Here is a 27,910-nt window from a genome sequence, read left to right as displayed (position 1 = left end):
CTCGTTTTCCAAACCATGTGGCCATTGGTCGAGAGTATCGCTTCCGGCCTACTGGACCCGCCCACCTCCGACCCTCGCTTCCGGCTCCGGCTCCGGCTCCGGCTCCGGGCTTGCTGTCAGGAAGGAGTAGCTTTTTGCTTTTGCCGGGTGAGGGTGTGATTTGTCCGGCTCCAACCTCAGAGGCCGCCGGTGACTACTCTGCGCTCTCGTTCGTGCATCCTTTCAGGCATCCGTGCACGCATTGAATGTATAGGTTGAGGGATTACAACAATAATTGATGCCGGGCGCTTGTTGGGTTCCAGGCGGCGTGCTAAGAGTTGCGCATAGTTTACCTCTTTTAGCCCTCACAGCAATCCCATGGCACAGGTACCATGATTCTACCCCTTTGACGGGTGAAAAACGGAGGCCGGGTGGGTGTCGGCACCATGGCCAAGGTTGGGGAGCAAGCCGTGAGCCTGGGCGCCGGGTTTTAAGGGCCCGGCGGTGCGCGCTGATAGGTTCCTGCCAGAGAGGAGGCGGTGACCTGGTCTCTGAAACACCTGTTGTGAGGAAGGATCGCTAGAAAAGACAGTGACAGTTTAGTCATTTAAATATTGAGGCGGTTGCTAGCATGAATAGGCTGTGCATAAATATTCCTTCAATGTCTATATCAGGGAATAAAGACAGCATAGGAAGAGAGCTTCATGCTGGTTAAAAAAGAAAAATCCAAGCATTCTTAGGGAACTTTTAAAAAACCATACGAATATTTTAAATACCTTGGCCACTTTCTTTTTCATTTTTTAAAAATATATTTCGATTGCTTTCAGAGAGGAAGAGAGAGGGGGAGAGGGAGAAACGTCAATGACGAGAGAGAATCATGGATCGGCTGCCTCTTGCACGCCCCACACCTGGGGATGGAGTCCGCAGCCCTGGGAGGAACCCTGATCGGGAATCCAGCCCTGACCTGGTTCACAGGTCGACGCTCAACCACTGAGCCATGCAGGCTGGGCGAGAATGCTCCTGTTTTCAAAGAAGTCCTGAATATAGTGTTAAAATCTTCCTGGAGCCTACCCTCAGTTTCTAGGGAAAAAGTTGATATGAAAAAGATCACCTGGGGGGAGGTTGGGGGTTAATGGGGGGGACGAGGACACATTTGTAATACCTTAACTAATAAAAAAAAAATTAAAAAAAGAAAAAGATCACCTAACACCTCTCTTTTTTTTTTTTTTTAATTTAAAAACCAGAGGATAATGCCTATAAAGCTATGCAAGAATCACAGGAAACCCACATATCCAAGTACTTAGACGAAATTGTGGCTGCTGTCAGCGTCCCGCCGGGAAAGAAGTTCACCAGCAGGCTGCCTCATTCGGTCCTCTTCCAGCCTCCGCGAGAGCAACTCCAGCTCTGCGAACAGAAAGCAAAGTCCTACTCCAGCCGGCACGAGGTGAGGAGCCTTCCTTCTCCATCCCTGTTGCCGGGCCATTGAGAAGGGCAATGGCTTAGGTGACGTTCCCAAGAAAATGTGTATGTATGTACATGCACAATGGAATATCATTCAGCCATAAAAAGAAGGAGATTCTGCCCTCGCCCGTGTGGCTCAGTAGTTGAACGTCAACCTATGAGCCAGAAGGTCACTATTTGATTCGCCATCAGGGCACATGCCCCGGTAGCGGGGTAGGGGTAGGGGGTGTGCAGGAGGCAGCCGACTGATGATTATCTCTTACTAGAGGCCCGATGCACAAAATCTGTGCAAGGGGCTCGGCCCTCGCAGCCCCGGCTCCATCAGAAGGTCATCCGGAAGGATGTCCGGAAGGACGTCCAGAAGGTCGTTGGGCTGTCTGGTCTAATTAGCATATCATGCTTTTATTATTATAGATTGATGTTTCTATCTCTCTCTCCCTCTTCTTTCCTCTCTGAAATCCATAAAAATATATTTAAAAAAAAATTTTTTTTTAATAGTAAGCCTGTTTTCTTTTCCTTACAGTATAAGCAGGCGATCCAGGAGCTCGTCCGCTGCGTAGCGTTGACCAGGATCTGCTATGGCAACTGCCATTGGAAACTAGCAGAGGCGTATGTTAATCTGGCTCAAGGCTACCTCCAGCTGAAAGGTGAGCTCAGCTCAGACCCAGGAGGCTCAGTTGGTTGGATTCTGCTTCCCGCCCCCCAAATTGGACTAACATGTGACCGCAAGGATTAAACTACCCTGATCATTCTCCTCTGCACACATGGGGAAGCCACCTCCCTTCACAAAGAGTCAATAAGATTTTTTAATATATAACGTATAAAAAAAGAGCAGGAAGATTTGGGCCCTTGGAGTTTTGTTTTTTTGTTTTTTTGTTGTTTTTTTTAATATATTTTATTGATTTTTTACAGAGAGGAAGGGAGAGGGACAGAGAGTTAGAAACATCGATGAGAGAGAAACATCGATCAGCTGCCTCCTGCACACCCCCCACCGGGGATGTGCCCGCAACCAAGGTACATGCCCTTGACCGGAATCGAACCTGGGACCCCTCAGTCCACAGGACGACGCTCTATCCACTAAGCCAAACCGGTTACGGCGAGTTTTGTTTTTTAGGGTCTTAAAAGTGTGGTTCTTGGGCCCAGCTGGCATGGCTCAGTGGTTGAGCATCGACCTATGAACCAGGAGGTCACAGTTTGATTCCCAGTCCAGGGCACATGCCCGGGTCGCAGGCTCGATCCCCAGTGTGGGGCGTGTAGGAGGCAGCCGATCCATGATTCTCTCTCATCACTGATGTTTCTTTCTCTCTCTGCCTCTCCCTTTCTCTCTGAAATCAATAGGAATATATTTTAGAAAAATAGATAAATAAGAAGACCATTTTCGGGGAGAAATGATCTTATCTTGACTACAAGGGGGGTGTGTGTGGAAATTTCATCTTCTGTACTAAGTATAAAACACTTTGGTTGCTACAGTCATGGCAGTATTTCCTGCTGCCCCAGTACCTCTCCCCTTGACAGTAAGTAGGTCAAGGAGACCTCATTGGATTCCCTGACCGTAAGTTATTAACTATATTCTTGCCCACTGAGATGATAGAGAAATTGAGACTTCCTCTTCTTTGTCCCCAGGAACGTCCCTGCAGGCCAAACACCATGCAGAGAAAGCCAGAGAAATCCTCACCAACTCCATCGTGCCTTCCTGTGATGACGACACGGCTGTTTTCAGGTGTTCCGTTGAGCTATTCCATACCCTGGGGAGAGCCCAACTCTCCCTGCAAAAGTATCCTTTTGGCCCTTTTTGGTGTGGCTCCGTGGGGAGAGCGTTGGCCTGCGGACTGAAGGGTCTCGGGTTCGATTTTGGTCAAGGCCATGTACCTCGGTTGCAGGCTCGATCCCCGGCCACGGTTGGAGCTTGTGCAGGAGGCAACCAATCAATGTGTCTCTCTCACATCAATATTTCTCTATCTCTCTCTGTCTCTCCCCCTCCCTTTTACTCTCTCTAAAAAAATAAAATAAAAATCAGTGGAAAATATCCTGGGGTGAGGATTAACAACAATAAAAAAAGTATCCTTTGGCCTCTACTTACAAAGAAACATTCTGCTCACTTTCCTTATATTTAACTAGAGGCCCAACGCACGAAATCCATGCACAGCTAGGGTCCCTTGCAGCTGCTGGCTGGGACCTCCCTTCCCCCGGCTGCCTGCCACCACCGCCGCCAACCAGGGCCTCCCTTCCTGCATTTGGCTGGCCGGCCCCACCCTGGTCGAACTCCCGGTCAAAGGGGACAATTTGCATATGAGGCTTTTATTATATAGGATTCTCAAAGCTGACAGGTGACCCGGGAAGGGTGATGGGAAGCGTAGAGAGCCCAGGATGTCCAGGAACTAGGGTCCCGGAATCCAGGACCAAGGGTCACGTTTCCTGAACACAGCTCAGATTTAAGGAGGCCGCAGAGAACTTGGCGAAAGCAGAGACGCTTTCCAAGGAGCTGCTGCGATGTGGAAGGATCGTGAAGGAAGAGTGGATAGAAACCCAAGCTCGGATCAAGCTGTCATTCGCGCGGTAGGTTTCCAGGGCAGGACATTTCGTAAGCATGACGGCTGGCGGTTCTTTGCCGGAAGACTCTGTCTCCAGGCAGGAGGTTTCTTATTTTTCAAATCTGCCTTTATTGATTTCAGAGAGGAAGGGAGAGTGAGTGAGAGAGAGAGAGAGAGAAATATCAATGATGAGAGAGATTCATTGATCAGCTGCCTCCTGCACGCCCCACTCCTGGGGATCTAGTTTTTAGAGTCTATAACTTAGTGTATAAATTACCCTGTAAGCCAATGATTAACTCACGTGATCTGTGTTTTAGTTTGAAGATACGTGAGATTTTTTTTTTCTGGGTGTTTGGGTGCTATTCCTGTCTAATTTTATGGTATTATAGACAGAAACATATTTGTGTGGTATGGACTCTGCAATTTACTGAAACTTCCTTTGGGATCTAGTCCAGGGCCAAGTTTCAGGAAGGTTCCCAGGGAACTACAAGGGAAATTGTGTTCTTTAATTGCCGTGTGTAAGGTTGCAATAAGTCTTCCTTAGGCGTGACTCAAATTCATATTTTTGTTTTATCTTTTGCGACTTTGATGTATTCGTTTTGAAGGTAAGCGCGCTTGAATTTTGACGCACAATTTATTGGGCTGTTTAGTGCTGTCCATGGTTCTGCCAGCCATTGTTTTACGCAGCGTGTTATATTCTGTTGGGTGGGAGGTTAAAACAGCAGCGTATCTTCTTTATTATTTTTATTTATTGACTTGAGAGAGAGAGAGAGAAAGAGAGGTTGATGAATTTCAGAGGGAAGGTGGGTGGGTGAGGAGAGACTGTCAGAGAACTCATATGCATATATGCATAACCCATGGACACAGACAATAGTGTGGTGAAGGCCTGGGAGGGGCGGGGCCAGCATGAATTGGGAGGTAAGTGGAGGAAAAAAGAGGGGACATCTTTTTTTAAAAAAGATATTTTATTGATTTTTTTACAGAGAGGAAGGGAGAGGGATAGAGAGCTAGAAACATCAATGAGAGAGAAACATTGATCAGCTGCCTCCTGCACACCCCCTACCGGGGACGTGCCCGCAACCAAGGTACATGCCCTTGGCCGGAATCGAACCCCGGACCCTGAGTCTGAAGGCCAACGCTCTATCCACTGAGCCAAACCGGTCAGGGCGGGGACATCTTAATACTTTTAACAATAAAGGTAAATTTGAAACACTAAAATAAAAAAATAATTTAAAAATAAGCTGATGGCTGCCTTTGGCAAGAAGGTAGAATAGATCCAATTGTGACATGTTCATCCAAGGAAAATGATCAGAATGTTCCTATGCTTAATGTCATAGTGACTCTCACAAGTACAGTGTTTGTGAAAGAAGCAAGACCCCCCAAAGAATTCATCATACCGTCTGATCCCATGTTTGTAACAGGAGATGGTAGTGGTTGCAAAAGGCTGCTAGTCCAGAATTGCTCCCTGCCCAGATGTAGGCATTCTATCGTGCCCTGTAAGACAGGAAGTATGCAAATCAGAGGCCCCGGATCTCATGTTTGTCACCATCTGTTGAGATCTGACTAATGTTATTTGTGCTTCGTGTTGAACATCGTTGCTGCAAAGTCAAGTATAAATAAATGCCTTCCTCCCACCCAGAATCCAGCACCTCCTCTCCGAGTGCTCTCCAGACTCGCGGTACCAAATCTCGCCAGCAGGTGGCGTGCCTTGTACGCATCTGTCCTGAATGCCTGGGAGTCCCCTTTCTCAGCTGTCCTACAGTTACCTTGTCTTTAGGGGAGTTGTTTTAAACTTCGCTACTTCCTTTTCCATCCTGAACCTTCACCTTGACCCAGTTACTGGAACTCGCATGTTTCAACGGATGGTTTTCATGCCATCGCTCGGCTTTGTTTCCGGACTGAAGTGTGACTGTTTTGCCCACACTGATCTGCTCTAAAAGCAATGAGGCTTTGCCCTGGCTGGCGGCGTAGCACAGTGGTTAGAGTGTTGGCCCGTGCACCAGAGGGTCATGGGTTCCATTCCCATCAAGGGCACCTGCCTTGATGGTGGCAGGTTTGATCCCCGTGCGGGAGGCAGCCAGCCAATCAGTGTGTCTCTCTCACATCGGTGTTTCTCTCTGTGTCTCTGTGCTCTCCCCAACCCCCTAGGCTTCCACTCTCTCTAAACATCAATGGAAAAAAATATCCCGGGGCGAGGCTAAAACAAACAAAGAAGAAAGCAAAGGAGGCTTTGGTTTGTGCATTTCTGTAGCCACAGTCCCAACCACAGGGGCCAGGTCCCGGAGGTGGAAGGCCCGGATGATCCCTCAGGCAGCTCTCACGGGATCTGTGTTTCTCTTAAAAGGGTATCTTTTAGGTGCATCCACCTCCTCCATCGGCCTCGCCTTTTATGGTGCCCGTCGGCCAGGCCAGCTCTTTCCTCCTCGGGCAGGCAGATGAGTGCCGCAGAGTGACTCATGCTCCCGGCCTCCCAGCCCTCCCTGGGGCCTGCAGCTCCGTCCCTCCTACCTGTCCGCCGCTGTCCCTGCCCCATTCCACCCAGTCGTTCTTACTCACTTTGGAGGGTGAATCCAACCCTGTGTTCCGATTCCCTCAGGTTTCTGTTGTTGTTGTTGTTGTTGTTGTGTGTTTTGTTAATCCTCACCCAAGGATATTTTTCCATTGATTTTCAGAGAGAGTTGAAGGGAGGGGGAGAGACGAAATGGATTGAAGGATCCATTCTCAGGAACATGAGAGTAAAACTTGTAAATTGCCTCCAAACTTTCCCTCCTAGAAACGCCATTTCCCTGATCCCTCTTCGGCATGTCTCTTTGGGCACTCGCACGTTATCGCTGAGGCGTGTGCCCAGAGTGGGACTGAGGTATGAGAGCCTGACCGGCATGGCTCAGTGGTTTGAGCGTCGACCTAGGAACCAGGAGGTCACAGTTCGATTCCCAGTCAGGGCACATGCCCGGGTGGTGGGCTCAATCCCCAGTGTGGGGCGTGCAGGAGGCAGCCAATTGATGATTCTCTCTCATCATTGATTCTCTCTCCCTCTCCATTCCTCTCTGAAATCAATAAAAAAAGGAAACCCAAAATAGAGTATGAGAGATGTTTTCTGAGCAGAGGGGTTCCCAGTTCTGGGGAAGCACAGTGAAGTGATCGGAGAGGCACCCCACTCAGTCTAGGACAGCGGTTCTCAACCTGTGGGTCGCGACCCCTTTGGGGGTCGAACGCCCCTTTCACAGGGGTCGCCTAAGACCATCGGAAAACACATATATAATTACATTGTTTTTGTGATTAATCACTATGCTTTAATGATATTCAATTTGTAACAATGAAATTGGGAGTCACCACAACATGAGGAACTGTATCAAAGGGCCGCGGCATTAGGAAGGTTGAGAACCACTGATCTAGGACGTCAGAGCAGAGCCAGGACTAAGATGAACAAGCCCGGTGCCCAGGACACCCTCGCCATTTAAGGAGCCTTGGAAACAAGAGGCCGATTCTTGACTCCCTGGGCACATGCTTCATCCTTTATGAGCATGAGAGGAACAAGGTGATTTTTTTTTCCTTTTACTCAAATATCTGTGGCATTGTCTGAGCTCCCGAGGTGCAGTTCAGTGGAAAAAATCTGCAGTCATTTTGAAACTATGCGACTTGCTCTAGATTCTAGACCAGGGGTTGGCAAACTTTTTCTGTAACGTAGGGGTGGGGCGTTATTTTCTGCCCTGGGCCATGTGGATATTTATCACATCATCCGTGGGCCGTACAAAATGATCAGCTTAAAAATCAGCCTGCTCTGTTTGGTCAAACATGTCATCAACTCACCCCTAATGCCTTGGGGGCGGGCAGGCCTAATGATTTCAGGGGCCTTCTAGGGACGTTCCAACCCACCCCTGCTGTAAAGGCCCAGGCAGTAAGTATGTTATGCTGCATAGGCCATATGCAAAAGCAGCCCTGGGCAGTGTGTAAACAAGTGGGCGTGGCTATGTGCCAATAAAACTTTATGTATAAAAACAGTACATTTGACCCAAAGGCCATAGTTTGCTGACTCCTGTGTTCAGTTCTGTGATCTTTGTCTCCCAGGAACCGCATTCTTTGGCTCAGTGATATGTTACCAACCCTGTGTTTCAAAGCCTCCATCTGTCACCAGAGATGCTAGCAGGTTTTCTACGATGCTTTTAAAGCCCGATTATTATATTCTAAGCTTCTTTTTAAAAAAAATATTTTTATTGATTTCAGAGAGGAAGGAAGAGGGAGAGAGAGAGAGAAACATCAACGATGAGCGAGAATCATGGATCAGCTGCCTCCTGCACGCCCCCCCCACTGGGGATCGAGCCCGCAACCCGGGCATGTGCCCTGACCAGGAATTGAAATGGCGACACCCAACCAACTGAGCCACACCCGCCAGGGCTAAATATCTCTTGCTGCATTTGTGTACCTATAGATTAGATATAAAGTTTTTGTATATCATGCAAAGTTATTTTTGTAATTTGCTTTTTCGCTTAGAATGTGTAGTGGATGCACTTCTGCATGGGTAAGTATGGATGACATTAACTTTAATGGCTAAGTGGCTTCTGCGGTGTATGGATGTACTTCCTGTAACCTGCTTGGACGATTGCCTATTGGTGCAATTTAAGTGCTTTGTTCTTTTCCACTATTACAAAGAATGCTTAAGTAAACATTCTTACATGGGGATCTTCTTGTCTTGCCAGAGTATCTCTTCAAGATAAATTACTATGGGCCCCCCCAGGCCAGTGTGGCTCAGTGGTTGAGTGTCAACCTATGAACCAGGAGGTCACGGTTCTATTCCCAGTCAAGCCATATGCCTGGGTTGCGGGCTCGATCCCCAATGGGGGGCGTGCAGGAGGCAGCTGATCCATGATTCGCTCTCATCATTGATGTTTCTATCTCTCTCCCTCTCCCTTCCTCTCTGAAATCCATTAGAGAATATATTTTTTTTAAAAAAGTCATAGCTGGCTCGGAAACGAACCTGGACAGCAGGGATCGGAGAGCCAAATCCTCACCACCCAGACCACCCGTATTTCCAGCATTTTCCATTGCAATTATTCTAAAAACCGTCACTTTGGTGTTTTAGGATGTATCAGGGCCGGAGGAAGTCCAAAGAAGCTCTGCCCTACTATCAAGAGGCTTTAGAACATACGGAGAGCAGCAAAGGGGAAAAGAGTCTCGAATGTGTGCCGGTGCTGAGGGAACTGGCGGGCGCAGAACGGGCCCTGAGACTCCACGACGCGTCCATCAACCACTTCCTGCAGGTGAGCTGCAGCACGCTGGCCGCCACAGCTGTTCCTGACCCAACGCTGCTCTTTTTCTTCTTCGTATATTTTCATTGATTTCAGAGAGGAAGGGAGAGGCAGGGAGAGAGAGAGAAACATCAATGATGAGAGAGAATCATGGATCGGCTGCCCCCTGCACGCCCCCTACTGGGGATCGAGCCCACAACCTGGGCATGTGCCCTTGACTGGGAATCGAACCCGGGACCCTTCAGTCTGTGGGCCGACGCTCTCACCTCTGAGCTAACCGGCCAGGGCATACTTGTCAAGTTTGACAGGCGACTTTTCTCGTTTATTCTTGAGGTTCATAAAGATTAGAGAGTTTCAGTTAAGACTTGCCAATTCTTGCTCAAGAGGCCCCTTGGTGAAGTCAAAATAGCATTGGATTTGGAATGGGAAGATCTGATTAAAGAAGTCATTTAACCCCTCGAGAAAAGAAAAGGAAAGGGAAGAAGACCCTCACCCACTCCACAGACCCGCTCACAGGGTCAAGACAGACGGCGCTTTGTGAGCCGGTGGGCGTGTCCCCTGCACAAGCTCCTTTTATGTGTCAGCAGCCGCCATTAGACATTTATCAAGGCCCCCCTTTCTCTAGAGACGTCCCCTAGGACACAGAAAGTTCCAGTGTGGCCAGAGCTCTCTGAGAGAACTCATGCCTCAGAGCCATTTATTAGATCCGCGCCAAGAAAAGGGGCTTATTCCCGTCTCGTTTGTCCCTCTGCATGCCTCTGCGGTGACAAGCACCAGAGAGAAAAGACCTTTCGTTTTCTGCAGAGTGTACAACAGTCCAAAGCCTTTCAGGAACGAACCCATGCAAGTGGAGAAAAATAGAGCCAGCCCCACGGAGCCACCGCCGGTGGAATCGGACCCTGACCTCCTGGTTCATAGGTCAGCGCTCAGCCACCGAGCCACGCCGGTGGGCGCACATCAGTATTTCCGAGAGCATACACGGGGAACAGTGGGCAGCAGGGAGCTATCTGGACTCAGACTGGGCATGGGAGAAGAGAGAGTACGGCTAGGGACAGAAGGGAGAGGGCGTTAAAGTTGTTATTCATTCTTTCCTACCATTTAGGGCAGCGGTTCTCAACCTGTGGGTCTGGACCCCTTTGGCAGTCGAACGACCCCTTCACAGGGGTCGCCTAAGACCATCGGAAAACACATAGATAATTACATATTGTTTTTGTGATTCATCACTATGCTTTAATGATGTTCAATTTGTCACACTGAAAATACATCCTGCATATCAGATATTTACGTTATGATTCATAACAGCAGCACAATTACAGTTATGAAGTAGCAACGAAAATAATGTTATGGTTGGGGGTCACCACAACATGAGGAACTGTATGAAAGGGTGGCGGCATTAGGAAGGTTGAGAACCACTGACTTAGGGTTTTTAAAGTGACAGGCAGGTGTTCGCGTTCCTATCTAAAAGCCTAGTTAAGTGTTAAGAGAACACCTACTTGCAACCAAAACTGGACGAAAATGCAAGCCCCCGACACATCTATTTTGGTGCTAACCCTCCCCGGGGTGGCGGGCAGGGCCTTTTCTCCCCAGCCCTTTGGAGGAGCTAAAATTGACCGCTGGAGAGCTGCCACGGAGGACTCTCTCCGACTATTAAAAGAAACTGGCTCAGGCCGGGGCCCCGAGAACTCGGTTTTCTACAGCCACGGGCACCCAGCGATGTCCCTTCCAGCTACCGCCCCGGGGATTCCCAGCTCCGTCTTGCTCTTAGCCGAGGTCCCCCCGGCTGCCCCCACGCCCGTGTGGTGTGTGCGGCCCTGAAGAGCTTCCCTATAGTGAGCCCAGGGCAGAATCATAAACATGATTCCATTGGCATGTGGAGCGGGGCAGGCTCGCCTCTCTCTCTTCCTCTCCCCAGACACTGACCACGAGGCCCCTTGACGCCATCCCCGTGGCTCCTGCTGTCTTCACTCCAGGGAGTGGCTTTCCGGGGCGCCTGCTATTTGAAAAGCATCTCCAGTCGGCCCTTCAGGCCAGATTGGCGGGGGGGTGACTAATCGGGGCGCTGCCAAGACCACTTTCTCCCATTTGTTTCTACCCTTTAATAACAAAAGTAGTTCCAAAACAAGGGATATTGTTAGCATTTAAGAATATGAAATTCTGCCGAAGCCGGTTTGGCTCAGTGGATAGAGCGTCGGCCTGCGGACTGGAAGGTCCCGGGTTTGATTCCGGTCAGGGGCATGTGCCTGGGTTGCGGGCACATCCCCAGTGGGAGATGTGCAGGAGGCGGCTGGTCGATGTTTCTCTCTCATCAATGTTTCTAGCTCTCCGTCTCTCTCTCTTCCTCTCTGTAAAAAATCAATAAAATATATATTAAAAAAAAAAAAAAGAATATGAAATTCTGATGGTTCTAACCCAGGGAGGTCTTCTCTGCTTTCAGGCAAACTGTCTGCATGAGAGTTATGACCATCAACCTTGACGTGGAGTAGCCCCTATCATAACAAGTCTAGAGCTACCGCCCACTGCCCAGCCGGGGTGGCTCCGTGGCTGAATATTGACCCATGAGCCAGAGCCAGGAGGTCATGGTTCGATTCCCGGTCAGGACACATCCCCGGGTTGTGGGCTCGGTCCCCAGTGTGGGGCCGGCAGGAGGCAGCCGATCCGTGATTCTCTCTCATCATGGATGTTTCTCTCTCTCTCCCTCTCCCTTCCTCTCTGAAATCAGTAAAAACATGGGTTGTTTTTTTTTTAAATTATATATATATATATATATATATATATATATGAAGTGTGCAGCTTAAATATCAGTTGTGGTTCCTATGTTTGGCCTAGTGTTTCTCTCCTTGAAACGCGTGGTATTTTGGTCTTTCTGTTTTTGGCAATTTATGGCGAGCTCCCTGCCCTCTCACGGTAGTGCCTTGTGTGACTTGGTGTTTTCTGTCTGTTTCTTCCTGTACCGCCCTACTTTCTGGCCCACGCGTGTCCTGTAGCAGGCGATCTGTAAGTATCTGTGTATCGGGTGAATGGACACACGTTACTCATAGGCATTTGTAAAACTCCCCCTGCCGATAGGAAGGTGAGAAGTGACTTGACCGTTTCATCCGCACATGTATTTTACATCTTTTTACTTGAAGCGATGCACTTTGTATTTTACTTGCAAGGATTCATTATTATTTCAGGTCCCCCAGATCATAGGGTTGTGTTTTTTCCCAAAGGAATTGAAAAATCGGCTTTATTTTTGAGGCCGGGGGCGGGGAGGGACCCCCATGCTGAGCTGACCAGTGGGTGGAGGGTCAGGGCTGACCCACTTCCTCTGCACAGCACTGCCCCCCCCCCCCGTTTTTTTTCTTTTTAAATCCTCACCTCAGGATATTTTTCCCATTGATTACTAGAGCGTGGGAGGGAAGGAGGAACGAGAGATGGAAGGGAGGGAGGAGGGGAGGAAAAAGAGAGAGAGAAACATCGACATGAGAGAGACATTGCTTGGTTGCCTCCTGCACTTGCCCCTGCTGGGGCTGGGGGACCTGCAACCCAGATATGTGCCCTTGACCAGGAATCCAACCCACTACCCTTTTGTCCCAGGGTTGACGCTCTAACCACTGAGCAACCCTCCAGGGCAGCACTGGACCTTTTAAATCCATCTCCTTCCTCCTGGAGGCCCTCCCACCGCCTCTGCCCACACCCCTCTCCCAGGAGCAGAGCCTGTGAAATAATTTGCTTAGCGATGGGCCCTGGCCTCTGGCCGCAGCCGTGAGCCATCGAGTCTCAGCGCCCAGTGCTTTCCCTCTCCCTCCACTCAGCGCTGGTAAAATCCATCTCTCCCAAAGCACATCGTTGCCTCCACATCCATCACATTGTCCAGCAGCCTAGAATGTTCCTTGGCTTCCTTATCGCCAGGAGAACAGTGAGTCCCCCGGTGCTGCTGCCAAGCATGGAAAGCAGCCTGTTCCTTCTTCCCCCGGCGACAGGCGCATCTCATCGTCCTGAGCGCAGAGCCGTCCGGAGAGGAGGCAGCAGAGTCCGCGCACTGTGTCGCCCGCGCCGCTGTGGCTTCCGGGAGGCCCGAGCACCACGGTGAGAGCCAGCCTTCCGTGGCTGGGTGGGTGGCTGAGTGGTGGGCGCTGCCTGCTGCCCGCCTGGCCTGCACACGCCTGGGCCTTTGGGATGGGCGAGCAGGTGGACGGAGCTGTGACGCAGGCCCTTCGGGGAGCGGCCGAGGCGTTAGCCAAGCATCTTAGTGTCACCAGGTCCTTGGTGTCTCCCTGTGCGGCCTTCCTCCAGGCTTTGGTTTTCAAATACAGCGGATCTGCACCCGAATGTAGGTGGGAAAGAGCCCGAGGGAACCCGGGCTGGGCGCCCAGGGAGGTCTGCTCTGCTTCCAGAGGTGATCAGTGTTTATTTTTGTTTGTTTTTAAATACGTTTATCGATTTCAGAGATGAAGAGGGAGAGAGAGAGAGGGAGAGAGAGAGTAACATCATTGGCTCTCTCACATCCATGTTTCTCCCTTTCACCCTCTCTCTAAAATTCAGTGGAAAAAAATATCCTTGGGCAAGTCTTAATAACAGCAAAAAAGTTAAGGCCAATAAATACAAGGCAAAAATAAAAAAAAGACTAATTAATGAGGAAAAAAAAAATCTCCTTTGGGGCATCTTCCCTAGCCTGCCTGCTGATTGCCCATGCAAGGCATTGCCCTCCGATGAAAAAATGTCGCTGGCCCAGCAGCCAGCGCGCATCACGCTAATCCCTTCGCCCCGAGCCTCCCCCGCATTCCTTATGCAGACAGCACTGCCCTAGAAGCCGTCGACAAACTTGGTATCAACAGCTCTCCCAGCCCCGCCTGCCAGGGGTCGGGGCTCTGAACCCTCCTCTCGAAGGATGTGAGGATGAAGTGGGTGGAAGCCAAGTACATGTCAGTGTAAACCTTCCAGCGGCCGAGCACGGGCGGCCTTGTTTGGAAGTGGCCCCAGCTGCCTCCGGGGCTCCAGGGGGCCGGGCAGCGCCAGGCACATCCAAACGGCACGGGCTCTGCCCCATCGGAGCCTCGGGGGCGGGGGTGGGTCCCTGGCTCCATGAACCGGACTCAGGAGCGTGGGGTGCATTCTTTTTTGTTTGTTTTTTTTTTAAACCCTCACCCCAGGATATTTTTCCATTGATTTTTTTAGAGAGAGTGTAAGAGAGGGAAAGACAGAAACGTCGATGTGAGAGAAACACATTGATTGGTTGCCTCCTACACGTGTCCCGACCAGAGCCCAGGCCGGCGAGGGGCAGAGAGGTGCCTGCAACCAAGGTACATGCCCTTGACCGGAATCGAACCCGGGACCCTTCGGTCCACAGGCCAACGCTCGGTCCACTGAGCCAAACTGGCCAGGGCTGGGGTGCATTCTTGAGGTATAGCTCCCTGTGCCCCAATATGTTCCCGGCCCCCACGTGGCCTAGCCTCTCCCCACGTTTTTGCACAGTAGACGGGAAATATGAAAGTATCAGAACCGAGGCCCTGGATCCTGATGAAGTCTCCTCTTTTTCACCCTACACACGCCTCCCTTTTCTCCACTCTTCCTCCTGTGGCCTGCCTTCTCCGTTGGCCCCAGGCGGGGCCCGGCTCCCTGTTGTCTGGGTTACTGATGCTCCTAGCGTCCCGTGTGCCCTAGAGACACCGGAAGTCAGGCAGCCCCTGGTGTCCTCATGCACTCAGCTCCGACGGGCTCCTGACAGGTGTCCTTCATCTCTTCCCATGGCCCTCCTCAGCTGCCCCTGCTGCTAGACACCATGGAAGCCAGTACTGGCCACACCCCCACCTCTCTCCCCTCTTCCTCCTTCCTCCCCTCTCCTTCCTCCCTCCCCGGCCTCTCCACCCTCTTGACCCCCCTCCCCGTGCTCCGAGAGGGCCTCCCTCAGCTCCTCCTCAGGGCCCATCTCTCCTTACGAAATGCCCAGCCAGCCCGAGCCTGGCCTGCCTCTGAGCTCCCCAAGCAGATGTCAGCATCCATATACATTTTTTAAACATATTTTTATTGATGTCAGAGAGGAAGGGAGAGAGAGAGAGACGTCCATGATGAGAAAAAATCATGGATCAGCTGCCTCCTGCACGCCCCGCACTGGGTGGGGATCGAGCCACGCCCCAGCCCAGCCCAGCGATGCCCTCCGGGCACGCCCAGCAGGATCTAAATGGGTTCAGTCTGCTTGCTGGGTGATGTGCTCCTCGGGGTTCATGCCAAGCTGGGCTCTAAGACTTTCCATTTTCAAGTTCCCTGGGGTCCTTAATGCTTTAGCACAGAGTGCAGAGTCTTTCCCAAGACCATCACAAAAGACCATTGTTGCCTGCTACACACAGGCCTCCCTTTGAGTGAAAGCTGCCCAGAGAGTTACAGGAATTGTTGTTGGTTTAATCTATTTTTTTAAGTATATTTTAATTGATTTCAGAGAGGAAGGGAGAGAGAGATAGAAACATCCATGATGAGAGAGAATCATGGATCGGCTGCCTCCTGCGCGCCCCCTCCTTGGGGATCGAGCCCACAACCCAGGCATGTGCCCTGATTGGGAATCGAACCGTGACCCCCTGGTTCCCAGGTTGACACTCAACCACTGAGCCACGCCTGCCGGGCTACGGGGATTGGTTGTAATTAAAGCCTCGTGGCCCGCCGTGTGCGGAGTCGTGACGCTGTGTTCCTCATGCTCTCTGAGTGGAGTCACACAGACGGAACAGAGTCTGACGGGGCCGTGAGGGGACCGTACACCACGGGGCCGCGCTTCCTCCCTCCCTCGCCCTGACGTGCAGACAGCCTGGCCAGTCTACGGGAGTGGAAAGGGGAGAAGATTGATGGCCTTGACCTGTGCCCCGAGGGCTCAGGTTTATAGCTACGTCATGTTCCCCCGCTTAGGAGAGTGACTCATCCGCTGCCCAGGCCAGGGCCTCGGGTTGCTGAGGATTCTAGAAGAGGTATTTCGGTGGTGGTGGTGGTGTTTTGTTTTTGTTTTTGTTTTTTAAATATATTTTATTGATTTTTTTACAGAGAGGAAGGGAGAGGGACAGAGAGTTAGAAACATCGATGAGAGAGAAACATCGATCAGCTGCCTCCTGCACACCCCCCACTGGGGATGTGCCCGGAACCAAGGTACATGCCCCTGACGGGAATCGAACCTGGGACCCTTCAGTCCACAGGCCGACGCTCCATCCACTGAGCCAAACCGGCCAGGGCATGGTGGTGTCTTTTTATTGAGGGTTGTGTTTGTTTAAAACATTTAAAAAATATATCTTTATTGATTTCAAAGAGGAAGGGAAAGGGAGAGAGAGATGGAAACATCAATGATGAGAGAGAATCATGGCTCAGCTGCCTCCTGCACGCCCCCTGCTGGGCATCGAGCCCACAACTGGGAATCGAACCGGTGACCTCTTGGAATCAACCGCTGAGCCACACCAGCCGGGAAAGATCCTGGCTCTTCAAGGAGGGCTTGGTTCCGTTCTTCGGTTCGTTTCCAATTAGACAGAAAACAGAACTCTCCGGCATACTCCACTCGCTGGTGTTGAGACGTGGACTCTTGGTGTCGGTAATGCCTTCAGAGCCAACAGAACAAACGCCACGTCATGCCCCGGTCGCTGTCATCCGATCATCGACGCAGGCAAAGTGAACGCAGAGTTTGAGCATTAAATTGCGATGAGTCAGCTGCAAGTAAAAGGGAAGGAATACCTTCCAGGCAGCTGAATTTTCTCCTACCAAGAGAAAAGAACAAATGGAGTAATACTCTAGAAATGTAGAAATGTACAGACACCACCACCACCACCACCACCACCCCCATTGGCTCAGTGGATAGAGCCTCGGTCCTCGGACTGAAGGGTTCCAGGTTCGATTCCCGGTCACGTGCACGGACCTTGGTTGCAGGCTCGATCCCCGGTCTGGGTCGGGGCGCATGCAGAAGGCAACTAATCGATGTGTCTCTCTCACATCGCTGTTTCTCTGTCTCTCTCCTTCCCTTCCACTCTCTATTAAATTCAGTGGAAAAATATCCTCGGGTGAGGATGAACAAAAAAGAAAAGAAAAGAAAGGGGAGTCTCTTTGAGCAGCCTGCAAACTTGCTGATATCTTGCATGACCGCTTTCCTGGGAGAGCTAAGCTGTCTGAAAAAAGCGAGGAGAGTAAATGGCCGTGTCCTTCGGCGATCCAAATCTTTTCTGATGAAACAGGCAGCTGAACGGGCAGACGGCAGTCTCCCCAACAGGGTTCTCTTACCCGAGTGCTTATTATTTTCAAATAGTTCGCAGCGCTACCAGCGTCTCTGTGGTTTCCATTCAAATCCACGAGCCGTTTTCACAGTTGTCGCGATGCTTTGCTTCAGATGTGGCCGAGCGGTACTTCCGAGAAAGCCTGGCTCACCTGAAGGATGCGGAAGGGATGGGGAAAGCCAAGTTTCTCTCGGTTCAAGACGAATATTGCCATTTTCTGCAAGGCGCTGGGCAAGAGGAGGTGAGTGAGCTTGGGCCACAGTTGGCCGGTTATCTGCATGGGCGACCCAGTTGATACCCACAGGGCTACGCAACTCCCTTGCTCTGCGAGCATCCAGTAGGCGTCTACTTTGTGCGAGGCATGGATGAGTAAGGCCATGTGGCCACTGTTGGGCAGTGAGTTACATCATTTTCTTTCTTTTTTAATATATATATTTTTTTATTTCAGAGAAGAATGAAGAGGGGGAGAGAGAGAGATGGAAACATCAATGATGAGAATCATTGATCGGCTGCCTCCTGCGCGCCCCCTACTGGGGATCGAGCCCACAACGGGACATGTGTCCTCACAGGGAATCAAACCATGATCTCCTGGTTCCCAGGTCCACGCTCGACCACTGAGCCACACCAGCCGGGCTACCTCATTTTCTTAATGGGCACTGATCTTCGTCAGCTTTGGAACATGTTTAACCAGACAGCTTTGTGTCCCTTTCGCAGAGAGCGACCTCGATCCTGAGGGAGTCCCTGAAGGCCAAAGTGGGGGCGTTTGGTGATCTCAGTCCTGAGGTGGCGGAGACCTACCGGCTCCTGAGCGGCGCCGATCTGGCGCAGGGGAACCACGGCGGGGCCCACAAGAAACTGAACAAGGTGAACCTGGAGCCGACACTAATGCAGAGAGAAGCCCTCCTCCCCTCCCTCCCTCCCACGGGTCGTCTTCTCTCCCTCCCCATGCTCTTTTTACTTTTATATTTTTAAAAATATACTTTGATTTCTGAGAGAACGGGAGAGGGAGAGAGAGATAGAAACATCAATGATGAGAGAGAATCATGGATCGGCTGCCTCCTGCACGCCCCACATTGGGGAGCGAGCCCACAATCCGGGCCTGTGCCCTGACCGGGACTTGAACCATGACCTCCTGGTTCATAGGTCGAGGCTCAACCACTGAGCCACACCGGTCAGGCCACCACGCTCTTTTTAAATGGACCTTTCTAAGTGGTTTATTTAGGAAAGATTACTTCACCTTCACAGTTGATCTAAACTAACACTTTTTCGGTAAAAGATACAGTAACCCTCTTATACAAATATATATATATATATTTATATATATATATATATTTTAATGAATTATCAATTATTTTTACTATGTAAATACATTTTTAATTTTTATGGAGTTTAATTTATCTGTCTTTCATTGTACTCTCTATGCACACAGTTTATAGAGGAATTTTTTTTGTGTTCTTCTAGTACTTATATGTTTAGTTCTTTTTTTATTTGAATGTATTGGGGTGACATTGGTTAATACAATTATGTAGGTTTCAGGGGTACAATTCTATAATACATCATCTGTATATTGTATTGTATGGTCACCCCAAGTCAAGTCTCTTTCCATCACCCGTTTCTTCTTGAATTTGGAGTTCATTTACGTCGATGGTGTGAGGTACAGATATAATGTTTTTTGTTTTCTAAATGGCTACCCAGTTGTCCAGCACCATTTTACTAAAGAGCCCAGTGGTCTGAGTTAACACCTTCACCATAGACCACATTTCCACATGAACTTGAGTCTGTTTCTGGATTTCTCTTCTACTCCACTGATGGCTTGGTTTGTGTAAGTGCCAGTTCCTCGTTGGTTTTAAATTTAGAGATCTCATAGCAGGGCTCAGTAGCTGGGAGGACTCGTGGTTTCTCTGACTCTAGAATATCTGGTTTCCCAGGTCTTCTAGCCTTGTGTGTGTGTGTGTGTTTTTCCACATGAATTTTAATGTGAACAACTTGTCTCGCTAAATACAAAGTTTGGTGGTATTTTCTGGAGGACGGTGTTATTTATAAGTGAACTTGAGGAGCGCTGACAGCTTTATGGTGGGGAGGCATTTTATTCCAGAGCAGGGGTGTCGTTACACTTGTTGGTGTCCGCTTTGGTATCATCTAGGCCCGTTTCTAAAGTGCCCCTTTATCCTGGGTTTTGTGCAATTCTTACCCGGTTGACTTCTAAGCATTTTATCTCCTTTAATACTGTTGTCTGTGGGGTTGTATCCGCTGTTATGTCGTCCGACTGTTCACTTTTGTGTATGCGAAGGCGACCAGTTTCTCTGCGTGAATTTTATGTGCTGCTGCTTGCTTAATGCTTTTCCTGCCTGAGTACATTGGAGCATTCTCTCAGGTTTCCAGGGTATATCCTATTACTTCTTCGGCAAATGGTTTGACTTTTTGTTTTTCAGCTCTGGTGGCTCTGCTTGATTTCTCTTGTCTAATCGCATCGGTTCCTGCCTCCAGAACAATAGTGGATGGTAGTGGAGGTAGTGGGCGCCCTTGTCTTGTTTCTGATCTTAGTGGACGTGCCTCTAGGTCAGTGATGGCGAACCTTTTGAGCTCGGCGTGTGAGCATTTTGAAAAACCCTAACTTAACTCTGGTGCCGTGTCATATATAGACATTTTTGGATATTTGCAACCATCGTAAAAGAAAGACTTATATTTTTGATATTTATTTTATATACTTAAATGCCATTTAACAAAGAAAAATCAACCAAAAAAATGAGTTCGCGTGTCACCTCTGACACGAGTGTCATAGGTTCGCTGTCACTGGCCTAGTGAGTCTTCATTCAGTAGATGCTGGCTTTGGGACTAAGGTTTGTTATGTATTTTTATCATGTTAAGGAAGTAGACATCGTGTGTTTTTTTATGTTTGTTTTTTTTAATTAGAAATAAGTGTTGGATTTTATCAAATTTTTTTTAGCATCGGTGGAAATAATCAGATGACTCTTCTTAGATCACTTCATGTGGTATATTTTATTCTAGTATTAAACCAACCTTGCATTCTGGAATAAATGTGCTTGGTTATACTGAATTATAGTCTTAATATGAGGCTGGTTCTGCCTGCTAATGTTTATTTTACGATTTTTGCACCAATATTTACAAGTGATATATAAGTATCAATGTTATATTTGCTTCAGAAAAATAATTTGGAAGCTTACCTTTATTTTCTTTTTTTTAACTTTTTTATGGAATGTATTGGGGTGACGTTGGTTAGTAAGATTATGTAGGTTTCAGGGTGCGGTTCTCTAATGCATCATCTCTGTATTGTATTGTGCGCTCACCACCCCACATCAGGTCTCCTTCCTTACCTTTATTTTCTATGCCCTGAAGGAATTTATGCAGCATTGAAACTATCGAGTGCTTGAAGTTTTGCACTGCTTGTGAAACTCTTTAGGTCTGGTGCTTCTTTTAGGGGGAAATTCCTTGACAGTTTTCTCTATTATACAAAACATTGATTTGTTGAAGTTTTTGATCTTTAATGGGGTCCTTTTGGTGTATTTTTCTAGGTAATTATCTCGTTTACATTTACATACTGATTTGCATAGAGATTTGCAACATAGTCTCATGAATTTTTAAAATTTCTACTTTTTAAGTAGTTGCATTCCCATTGTAACATCTTAGTTTTACATTTGGATTTCTCTTTTTTTTTTTTTCTGGACTGGTTTGGGGGGGAGGGAGTAGGGAGAGGTTTAGGGAAAGTGTTTAATAAGTAGACCTGAAAAGGAGTGTGGCCTGGGGGAGGCCGGCATCCCCAGGTTGGAAATGGGGGGAGGAGGAGGCTGAAGGGCTGGAGGGTACAACCCATTTAAGAAGCAGAGTGACTGGGGAGGACTGTCTGTCGGGGGGGGGGGGGGGGGGGCACCCGGAAGAGGTATGCAAGGTTCTGGGTGGAGTTCCTAGGTTAAGGGGCTGAGACTTGATCCTTCAGGTGACTGTCCCAACCAAGGGCTCTGAGGCCGAATCCAGCCCACTCCCTGCCTGCTTTCGTATGGCCCACGAGTTTACTCTTTATTTTTATTTCTTTTTTATATATATTTTTATTGATTTCAGAGAGGAAGGGAGAGGGAGAGTGAGAAACATCCATGGCGAGAGAGAATCATCGATCGGCTGCCTCCTGCACGCCCCCTACTAGGAATCGGGCCGGCAACCCAGGCCTGTGCCCTGACCGGGAATCAAACCGTGACCTCCTGGTTCCTAGGTCCACGCTCAACCACTGAGCCACACCGGCCGGGCTGGCCCACAAGTTTAACATGGTTCCTACCGCCCGGCCGGCTGGAGGGGGATCCTGCCGTGCACCCATGACGCATCTGTCCCCTGAACGTTTGTGTTGCAGTTGTCCTGGAGAAAGATGATGGTAGCTTGCTCCATGACAGTGGCCAGGGGATGGAGCAGAGTCGTGGGGGAGTCGAGGGGTGTCGATAAGGATAGAGAGCTCACGGCACTTGGCAACGCAGAGGTGAGGAGTGAGGGTGCGGCCAGGAAGACCCTAGGCTTCCCAGGCTCGGTGAGAGCAGTGGAGTGAGTGGTAGCGCCTGTGGCCCCTTCCCCCCCGCACCACTCCCCCCCCACACACACCTTTCTCGCTCATCTCCACGTCCCTCCTTGCTCCCGCCTTACCTGTTTTCCTCTCACGGGAACCTTCCTACCCTCCTGAGCACAGCTCAGAATTAGTGCTCCTCCTGGTAAGGGAGCTGCAGGGGGGGTGGGGTGTGTGCATGTGAGAGAGGAAAAGAGAGAGAGAGAAAAGCACCTGCCTGAAACCCCACCCCCACCATCACCTCCCACCAGGTGCTCCTCACCTGGCTGACCCCCCTCCCCATCCTGTGGGTCTCCATTTGAATGTGAGGCCTCACCGGCCCAGGTACCTCTACCACCATCGACCTCCCCTCATTTTATTCTGTCATAGTCCATGTTTTCTTTTTTTTTTTTAATTTATTTTTTTATTGCTTAAAGTATTACAAAGGGTATTACATATGTGTCCTTTTTTTTCCCCCGCCCTTGACAGTCCCCTGGCCTCCCCTACCCCCCAGTGTCCTATGTCCATTTTTTTTTAATTAATTTATTTAAGATTCATCTGGATACTCAGGATTTCAGGGTTTTGTCCACTTAAAAGAAAAGTGAGGAACTCCCCCTGGAGGCTGGTTTCCAACAGGGGCTTCCCTGGAGGAATCGAGAAAGCCCGGAAAACCTTCCACGTGGCGGGAGCTGTTCTCCCGCAGGCGTCTGGGGCTTCTCTTACTTCGCACAGTGAGCTGTTTGCAGCACTTGGCTCCCCATCGGTCCCATTGACATCTACTGGCTTTGTCTCCGAGTCAATGTCAGTGTCGAGGTCTTTATCAGAAGAATCCAAGTGCGTCCTTCGCACCCAATGCTTTAGCACATTTCGCTAAGAGCAGCAGAACATTGAAAAATCCAACTTCTGGTTCTTAGAGTCACGTGGCTACTCAGCTTCGGACCCAGCTGCCCGGCTTCATAAAACACTTTCCAGGAAAAGCCAGGAAGGGGTTATGTCGCTTTAGGAGGAAAACCATTTCTGTTCCCGGATGGACCATGTTTCCTGTCTCGGCATCTGGTACGGCGGCCTCCGTGGGCGCTGTCATCACACAGGGATGACGCCGGGGCCGGGGGTGTTCCTCTCTCTCCCATCAGCTAGAACTTTGAGCAGATCTGCTTAGTGAGGATACGTATCCATTTTAAAAAAGAAATCGATTAATTCCAGGAAGACAAGAGTCCGGATCGGCGTCGAGGAGATGGGAGGGAGCTGGGGCTCACCTCTCTCTGGGCTGATTCTTGGAAAGGGTCCTTTTATCCAACCAGGATCCACTCTCCCTCCTAACGCAGTGCCCGCGGGGAAAACGATGAGCGCCCAAGGCCAAGGGTAGAGGGAGCGACAACTGGTAGGATACCATCAGCTGCCTTCTCCTTCTCGGGGGTTGGCGCCTGAGCTCACTGCCTGATAGAAGACATAAAACATGACCCCCAGGAAGTGCCCGCTTCTGCCCCTGTCCATCCCGTACCGGATGACATTCCCACACTGCATTTTACTATGGTTTTCTTTTACGTGTTTTTTTTAAGCTTCATATAAAATATATATATAAAATGTGCCTATATTATCTATAATTTGCATTCATCTGCAATTTGCTCTTTTCTGCCTATAATCCTGAGATTCATCTACATGGACAAACACAAACCAGAAATGTGCATGATATCACGCACGTACAGTCCCTGTGCATATTACAGGTTGCTCATCCATTAGCTGAATCGCCGAATGGCTCTGTCCCTCTCAGTCTATCTGAAAGCGTGCTTGCTCATGCGTGTTCTTTGACAGACTTTGGTTTTCCATGATCAGACGATTCGTTTTGCAATCCGGCAGGTGAAGGACAACCTCAGAGAAGTTTTAGGCTGGGTTTCTGGTTATTGGTGATATTGGGCATGCTTATCCGCTGTTCTGGTTTTCCAGGTCTTTGAATCATCCTTTTATATCTTGTGCTCACTTTTCCGTACGGAGGTTGTGTTTGTCTCTCTCATCACCTTGTGGGAGTTCTTGATCTATACTGAATGCTAATCCTTTCTCTGCTTTGTGCAGTGTTTCCCCCCAGTCTGTATCCTTTGCTTAAGGTGAATTTTGGTGCACAGGTATTTTGAGTTTTAATGTAGTTAAATTTTATAAATCAAATCTTTGGGTTTGTCCAGATCTTGTCCAAGAACTACTTCTGCATAAAGATCGTCTCCAATATTTTCACCTAAACGTTTCACGTTTTGCATTTCGTATTTAGCTCTTCAATCAGCCCGGGATTCACTGTTGGGCTTGGCATGGGGCAGGGGTCCATTTCCTTCCGGTTCCATTCATTGACGAGTCCAGCTCTCCCTCGCCGACCCCTCAAGGTCACTTCTCTCCTGTCATCTGTCATGTGTTGGGCTCTCTGCTATGTCCCATTGGTCTACTTGTCTGCCCCTGGATGAGAACTGCACTGCCTTCTTACTATCTATCTATAAAAATGAAAGCGTACTATGCTAATTAGACCGGACGTCCTTCCGGATGACCTTCCACACGAAGCTGGGGCTGCGAGGGAAGCCCGGGTCCCGGGTGCCAGAGGGAAGCTAGTGCTGGCAGCCGGGGGAAGGAAGGCCTACTCTTGCATGAATTTCGTGCATCGGGCCTCTAGTAGTTTTATAAAGATGGTGACGGTAAAGCAGTTTCTTCCACCTCCTTCTTCTTCAAAATTACTTGGCCCATTTGGGGGCACAAATTGAATCTTTATCTTCCCCCTGAGTTTTCCCTGGCCAGGTACAAGCAGTCAAGTGGCAGGATAATAAGCAGAATAAAGCTGAATCTTTAACTCCTCAATAAATGACTCCCTAGGAAATTGCTGTGTAGTAATGATTACAGAGAGCCCATGAAAAATAAAACAGTAGTTTATTGATTTTGAGAGAGAGGGCAAGGGAGAAGAGAGAATCATCGCTGTGAGAGAGTGTAACATGGATCGGCTGCCTCCTGCACACCCCTCACCCCCTACTGGGGATCCAGCCCACAACCCGGGCATGTGCCCTGACCTGGGAATCGAACCTGCCACTTCTGGGTGCACAGGACGACGCCCAACCAGCTGAGCCACACTGGGCAGGGCACAGAACTTTTTTTTTTTTTAACGTGTCTGGGCTGTAGCAAGGGTCATTTAAAAATAGAAACTGCACACCATCCTCTCCTGAATACCAATTCTCTTGACTTTATTTTTAAAAATATTACTTTTTAAACATATTTTTGCATACAGGTTGTCACAGAGGGTTCTGTAAAAAACAGTGCTAGAGCTGTACACTTGTTTCCAAGATCCCTCGGAACATCCAAGTTGAAGGTCAGACTGTCCCTAGTATTCAGTGAAGGTCAGACTGTCCCTAGCATTCACAGTGAAGGTCAGACTGTCCCTAGCATTCACAGTGAAGGTCAGACTGTCCCTAGCATTCACAGTGAAGGTCAGACTGCCCCTAGCATTCACAGTGAAGGTCAGACTGCCCCTAGCATTCACAGTGAAGGTCAGACTGCCCCTAGCATTCACAGTGAAGATCAGGCTGTCCCTAGCATTCACAGTGAAGGTCAGGCTGCCCCTAGCATTCACAGTGAAGGTCAGACTGCCCCTAGCATTCACAGTGAAGGTCAGACTGCCCCTAGCATTCACAGTGAAGGTCAGACTGCCCCTAGCATTCACAGTGAAGATCAGGCTGTCCCTAGCATTCACAGTGAAGGTCAGGCTGCCCCTAGCATTCACAGTGAAGGTCAGACTGCCCCTAGCATTCACAGTGAAGGTCAGGCTGCCCCTAGCATTCACAGTGAAGGTCAGGCTGCCCCTAGCATTCACAGTGAAGGTCAGACTGCCCCTAGCATTCACAGTGAAGGTCAGGCTGCCCCTAGCATTCACAGTGAAGGTCAGACTGCCCCTAGCATTCACAGTGAGGGTCAGATTGCCCCTAGCATTCACAGTGAAGGTCAGACTGTCCCTAGCATTCACGGTGAAGGTCAGACAGGGGTCTGTGACTGAAGCATTCTTTCTCCCATTCTCGGGAGCCTTGTCCGCCTGCTGCACGCTCCCCGTGACATTTCACACCCTCACGATGACTGCTTGGTGTTCTGCAGTGTCTCCAGATTCAGACCCTCCTGTACGGACCGCAGGACAGGCGGACGCTGGCCACCCAGCAGGCCCTGGACGTCCTGTCCAAGTGAGTCGGCGTTCTCTCGCTGTTCCCCTGGGCACCTCGCTCCTCGGTCGTCCGGAACTCCCAGGAAGCCGGGTCTGCGGGGTTTGGGGGACTGTCCGTGCGTGGAGAGCTGTACCGACTTCCTGTTACTCAGACACCAGGCAAGACCAGCTCCTCGGAAGCCCAGCTGTAAAATACCTTCCGCTGGAACCTGCCCGGGGCTTCCCCCGTGCTCTTGGGGTGCCCGTCGGGATGGGAGCCTGAGAGCCCTCTGACTTCACCCACATCTTTAAGATTGAAATTCTGATATTTTATTTTTTAATGTATTTTTGATTTCAGAGAGGAAGGGAGAAAGAAAGAAACATCAATGATGAGAGAGAATCACTGATTGGCTGCCTCCTGCACGGCCCCCACACGGGGGATCGAGTCCACAACCCGGGCCTGTGCCCTGACCGGGAATCGAACTGTGACCTCCCGGTTCACAGGTTGACGCTCAACCCTGAGCAGAGCCAGCCGGGCCACCCACATCTTTCTTAGGAGGCCCCAATTCTGCTGTGGCGGCTCCTCACCTCGCAGGGCGTGTGTTCCCAGAGGGCCCATGGACCGGCTGCCAAATCTGCACTCATGGGAGCTCCCGATGCGGACACAGCCAGCAGGGGGCGCGGTTCTGCGCTCCAGGCCCCTTACCCCAGGGAAGATGAGAAACTAAGGCAGGGGTGGGGAACGTCCGGCCCGCGGGCCATATAAGGCCCAGGAAATCCTTTGGTCTGGCCCTGCCAAGGCATTAAGGATGAGTTAATTAAATGCTGGACCCAGTATGGCAGGCTCATGTTTAAGTGGATCATTCTGTATGGTCCACGAAGGATGCTGTGAACATCCAGATGGCCCTGGGCAGAGAGAAGGTCCCCACCCCGGCACGGAGGCCTCCAGCCCAACCTTCCTGCTCCTGTTCGGCTCCCTCAGGGTTGACTCTCAGCTCGAGGGAAGGGTCACAGGCATGAGAAAGCTCCAGAAGGCACCTTGCCTTTTAGGTCCCTGAGCCACGGTTCTCCTCCCACCCGCATCCCCTCCCGAGGCTCCTCCATGGAACCGGGCAGCTGCTGGGCTGTCCCACAGCACCGGGGAGGGTGGGGGGGGCAGGGGTCCGAGGGGCACCCCACTCACCACCCTCCGCTTGCTCGCAGGGCCCCCGAGATGGCCACCGTGAAGCTGAAGTCGGGCCCGAGAGCCAGACCGGCCTTCTGCACCGGCGTGACCCAGCACGCGGCGCCCAGGAGGGCCAGGCCCCACGTGGCGGACTGAGACCCACCGCACCCCAAGGACAGCTCGGGCAGGCCCGGGCGCTGGCGACACGCCTCCCCAGCCGGGAGGTGGCATCAGCAGGCACCGTGCGAGTCCTCAGGTGGGCTGGGCGCCCCCACACGCCTCCGGGCCCATGTGATGGTGCGTGGCCTTTCCTGGCCTCCGGTGCTCCCATAAGCAGTTTCCGTTTTACCTCCTAAGTGGTTCTTCGTGCCAACAAATGCCTTTACCCACCGGCACGGCTGTGGCCCGAGAGCTCCTCTCGAAAAGGCGGGGAAATGTCGGCACCTCCCTGCGCGTACACAGCCCTCGGCCCAGGTCGGGAGTCCGGTTTGGAGTTCAGTTCTGGGAAAAGCCCTCTCTTACGGGAAGGTAATAGGGTTGGAGAATAAAACGCTGATAAAAGGATGTTTAAAGGTGCTGGAGTCAGTGTGTGGGCGGTGCTTCCTCCCCCCGATCCCCC

General features: G+C 50.2%; 1 protein-coding gene across 3 annotated transcripts; it reads left to right on the top strand.

Annotated features, from left to right (window-relative positions):
* Nucleotides 1-91: 91 nt before the first annotated feature.
* On the top strand, nucleotides 92-27,855 carry TTC23 (tetratricopeptide repeat domain 23). Of its 3 annotated transcripts, none has more exons than XM_070400605.1 (11): nucleotides 92-147; nucleotides 1,224-1,423; nucleotides 1,964-2,087; nucleotides 3,064-3,214; nucleotides 3,871-3,996; nucleotides 9,052-9,229; nucleotides 13,180-13,285; nucleotides 17,544-17,671; nucleotides 18,145-18,294; nucleotides 26,084-26,166; nucleotides 27,330-27,855. In XM_070400605.1, exons 2-11 carry the CDS (start codon nucleotides 1,244-1,246, stop codon nucleotides 27,445-27,447), a joined length of 1,344 nt encoding a protein of 447 aa, XP_070256706.1. In that variant the 5' UTR covers nucleotides 92-147; nucleotides 1,224-1,243; the 3' UTR covers nucleotides 27,448-27,855. The 3 variants fall into 3 exon arrangements, with proteins under 3 accessions (XP_070256706.1, XP_070256705.1, XP_070256707.1); XM_070400604.1 differs by having other exon boundaries at nucleotides 102-366; XM_070400606.1 differs by lacking the exon at nucleotides 3,871-3,996 and having other exon boundaries at nucleotides 102-366; nucleotides 3,064-3,160.
* Nucleotides 27,856-27,910: the final 55 nt, after the last annotated feature.

Source organism: Myotis yumanensis, unplaced genomic scaffold (genome assembly GCF_028538775.1).
Source record: "Myotis yumanensis isolate MYYU_CA2020_CCGP unplaced genomic scaffold, mMyoYum1.0.hap1 SCAF_20, whole genome shotgun sequence".
In the NCBI taxonomy this organism is placed as follows: Eukaryota; Metazoa; Chordata; class Mammalia; order Chiroptera; family Vespertilionidae; genus Myotis; species Myotis yumanensis.
Note: the sequence above shows the minus strand (reverse complement) of the source record. Positions and strands in the feature narration are given on the sequence as shown.